This window comes from Eleutherodactylus coqui, chromosome 3 (genome assembly GCF_035609145.1).
Source record: "Eleutherodactylus coqui strain aEleCoq1 chromosome 3, aEleCoq1.hap1, whole genome shotgun sequence".
Lineage (NCBI taxonomy): Eukaryota > Metazoa > Chordata > Amphibia > Anura > Eleutherodactylidae > Eleutherodactylus > Eleutherodactylus coqui.
The window spans coordinates 119,159,636-119,163,803 of record NC_089839.1 but is presented as its reverse complement, the minus strand read 5'-3'; the positions used below and the strand labels follow the sequence as shown (position 1 = coordinate 119,163,803).

General features: G+C 45.9%; 1 protein-coding gene across 1 annotated transcript in view; it reads left to right on the top strand.

Annotated features, from left to right (window-relative positions):
- The first annotated feature begins 227 nt into the window (after positions 1 to 227).
- TOMM20 (translocase of outer mitochondrial membrane 20) overlaps positions 228 to 4,168 on the top strand; it is a 15,403-nt gene continuing 11,462 nt past the window's right edge. Inside the window, exons 1-2 of the mRNA XM_066596003.1 lie at positions 228 to 475; positions 3,446 to 3,492. Of these exons, the coding sequence (XP_066452100.1) occupies positions 349 to 475; positions 3,446 to 3,492 (174 nt within the window). The 5' untranslated portion in view covers positions 228 to 348. The remainder of the gene's footprint in view (positions 476 to 3,445; positions 3,493 to 4,168) is intronic.

The window sequence follows — 4,168 nt, the reverse complement described above, 5'->3', positions numbered from 1 at the left end:
ATAACATGGGATTTTTTTTAGGGGTATGTGCGTGCAAAATACGCTCGTGCGAATGAGCCCTTAACATCTGGAGGCCTGTACATTCTGGCCGCAAGCCTGGGTCGGACGCCCATGCTAGCTGGCATCTCTCGTTCACACCGTCAGGCAACAGTCTTGTGTATCCGTCGGGTTTAATAAAGCTTGAAGGGAAAAAAAAACCTTCCAGAAGTAAGAGCAGCGCTGCCGTCGCTCTTTGATGACATCATCTTCCGCGGACGATCTTTTCACCTCAAGGGTGCGGAAGGAGAGCGGTGGAGACTGCTGTGATTCATTGTTTTGTGTGACGCTTGCTGGTGAAGGACGACGGCGATGGTGGTTGTGGGGAAGACGAGCGCCATAGCGGCAGGGGTGTGCGGGGCCATCTTCGTAGGTTACTGCATTTATTTCGACAGGAAAAGGAGAAGTGACCCCAATTTCAAGAACAGACTTCGGGAGAGTAAGTGTCCCCGAGCATGGCGGCTTCTTGTATGGGTCAGGGTGGTCCTCCTCAGCTGTTAGACGGCAGGGATATTATGGGTAAGGCGTCATTCACATCTGCTTCGGGGCCTCTATCCGGTTTGTAGTAGCTCCATATTGCCACATCAGATGTGCTATTTTGTCTGGGTAACAGAGTCTGGATGGAAATAACCATCTGGGCTGATTCACACCAGCGTAAATACACTGCATATTTGGCGCTGAATACAGCCGCTTAGTTTCAACAGGTTCGTTCACAGTGGGCATTTTTCACGTGGCTTTCAGTCATGTGAAAAAAACAAAAACCTAGCATTCCAGTCTTGGTACATATAATGCGCTGAAGTTGCCCATTGAAATCCTATATAAGTTTGGTATCATAGTAATTGTAATGACCCATACCATAAACTTATGTTGTTTTTGTTGCTGTTTGTACATAACAGAAACAAAATGCACTCAAAGATGGTGGAATTTCATTAAAAAAAATATATATATTTCATTCCACTTAAAATTTTTAAAAAGTTTCTCAGTACATTTATATGGCACATTAAATAGTCAAAGTGCTAGCGACCACTTGTCCGCGAGTGTGTGGCATGCTTGACATGCTCCGCCCCCTGACCACATGATGGTGACATCACAGGTCCTAAAGCATATATAAAGCACAGAGCCTGACAGCAGCCGTGTGCTCACATGAGCTATGATCATGTCAGCCCCATGTTATCAGTCACATGGCCTCTGAGCTCTGCTCCTGATGACATGACTGTGATGTCATCGCAGGTCCTAAACCAGTAAAGCCTGATTACTTGACGGGGATGTCATCACAGGTCCTTCATCCTTTGGTATTTTAAAGTGATTTAAAAATTTCATGTGCGGGAAAAAAACGGGACATGATCCATTTAAGTGCGGATCACACTCCGGATGGCCCCCATTGATCCCTATGGGTGCGGCATCCACATGTCACCTGCATGCAATAAAATACAATTTTACACTCATCTGCAGCAGAAATCCACGTTAGATATCCGCAGCGGGCCTGATTTTCCCTGTGGACATGATGCCTCAAAGGGGGTTTTCCACAACTTAAACCACTCTGTCCTTCCTGGTTGCTACTGACCAGGACATGTGACTCCTGCAGACAATCACTGGCCATAGAAGGTTACTGCTGTGAAAATGAAGATCCAGGGGTTTTCAGAAGGACTGTAAGGGCGATATCGGGCCGTCAATCACAGCCCAATATCGCCCTTGCCAGTGTGCTGGAGCCCTTGGGTTGTCATTAAAGTGAAAGATCATACATGACTACCATATATGACAGATTACAGAAAACAAATCATTTTCTATGACCAATATTACCCCCATGTAGTGGTAGATTCCAGCTCTACAAACCGTATAAGTAATTACTGCACAGTTACTACCAGTGATCACAGACAATGTCCCCTCTGACTGGAATTGTTCACTTTTCATTTTCTTCTCCATACAACTCGTATCGAACAGCAGATGGATAATGTCCATTGACATGTCCTTTTTTTTTGTCCATGAAATGGACAGGAATAGGACAAGCCATGAGGTTTTTTTCCGCATGGACCCTTGATCAGTATGGAAAAAAAAAAAATCCATGTGTGTAGTCTTATATGCCATAAGGGGGCCATGTGCTGTCCATGGATTAACACAGACAGCACTCAGTCCCAAATATGTAAGTGCACCAGAAGCCATACAGGCCTCTTTGGCTCCCCGCTTTTCCAGCATCTTCCCTCTGTTTTCCACACCTCTATATAATCTCCCTAGATATTAATTTGGTGTCACTCAATTGTTGCTTTTAGTGCCCGTCACACAGTAAGGCCACTCTCACACATGCTTTTTTTTTTCTTCCTGCGTCTTAACACTGCTCTTCAGTGCAGCGCTGAGCGCTGTCAATCACTACCATTGATTTCAAAGGGACTCCTTAGACAAGTGTTTTTCAAGCGCTGTCTGTTCTATCTTCATGCGATTCTGCATTTTAAAAAGCAATGCTTTGCCCATTGAAATGAATGAAGTGCGGTTTCAGCGTGGTAGAATGTGGTTACCGCATCTTTGACCGTTTTTTCTGTTCTAGCATATCAGCTTGCTTGGCTGCGTCTATAACACTGCTGAAGATGCTGTCAAAAGCACATGTCAATGCACATGAAAACACAGTAAATGTAGCGTTTTTTCAAGCGCCTGTGTGGGAGTGGCCTAAGTGTCTCGCTTTATGCTCCCATGAGTAATCAGGCAATGGAGTTGGTAAACCAAACCTTCAACTTCTCACTTTCCCCCCCGTCTCTTGTTTTGATAAATTTATCGTATTAAAATGGTAACACCAGGACACTATTAACTACACCCTTCCTCCCTTCCTTCCACATCCTATTTATCAATGTTTTTGGTATATAGGGACTCAGATGAATAGAACATACTGTGTTTTCTCCATAAGAAGCACTACCCTGATTTTCAGGTGGTGGTGGTGGGGGGGGGGCATGAAATATACGCCTTCCCTGAAAATAAGCCCTAGCTACACTACATGAAAAAAAAAATACCCAGCAGCCAGTGTTCGGGTCCTCATGCTGGGTTGCGGTGCTGCTGCAGGCCTCCGTGTCGTCCTGCATGCCAACAGAGCAGTTCTTCTTGGTAACGGGGCTTGAATACCCCGCTTCCAGCAAGCTAATGCTCTAATTGTTTAATTAAGAACCCCGTCAGCCAATGAAAGACCTTATTTGAATGGCTGTGATTGGTTAATCGAGCGCCGGCTTTCATTGGCTGATGTGAAAGAACTGCTCTGTCGGCGTACCGGAGGACATGGAAGCTTCTACATTAGCATCAACATTATATGTAGTGGATTGGATTGTTTGGATGCAGCTATTGTCCATTGTTGGTAATCCAGTCATGATTCATTGTGTTTTTTGCAATTTTGCGCGCCATTATTTGTGATGATTGATGACTTATTTTGCAGAGAGAAGAAAACAGAAACTTGCTAAAGAGAGAGACGGTCATGCAAAGGTAAAGGCTCTTTTTTTTTTTTTCTCTCCTCAAAGACATTTATTCCCAATCACAGGTTGCTGGGTTGCATGTTTGACAGCCGGTCCCCTTCACTTCTATGGGACAGGCAGAGATCTACGCACAATGTTCCTCTGTCCTATTTATGCATTACATCATAACCCTTAGGTCCCTTTCACATGGGCAGGAGCAATATCGCTGCGACAATATCACAGCTTTGTTCCTGCGATTTTAAAGTGTTAAAGGGGTTGTCTCGCGGCAGCAAGTGGGGTTATACACTTCTGTATGGCCATATTAATGCACTTTGTAATATACATCGTGCATTAATTATGAGCCATACAGAAGTTATTCACTTACCTGCTCCGTTGCTAGCGTCCTCGTCTCCATGGTTCCGTCTAAATTCGCTGGCAGCTTGCTTTTTTAGACGCGCTTGCGCAGTCTGGTCTTCTCCTTTCAGCACGAGCCACTTCAGTGTGCTCGCCGCTACAGCTCTTCTGCGCATGCGCAGACGAGCTGTCACTGCTCGGGAGCGCGCTTGAGTGGCCATTCTGTACCATCCTCTGTTAGAGGAAGGTGCAGAGCCGCCCAGCCCGAGAAGCCGTCCAGCAGCCCAGCCCCAGCCGAGAAGCCGCCCAGCCCCGTCCAGGTAAGTGATGGGCCGGGGGGGGGGGGGGGCCTA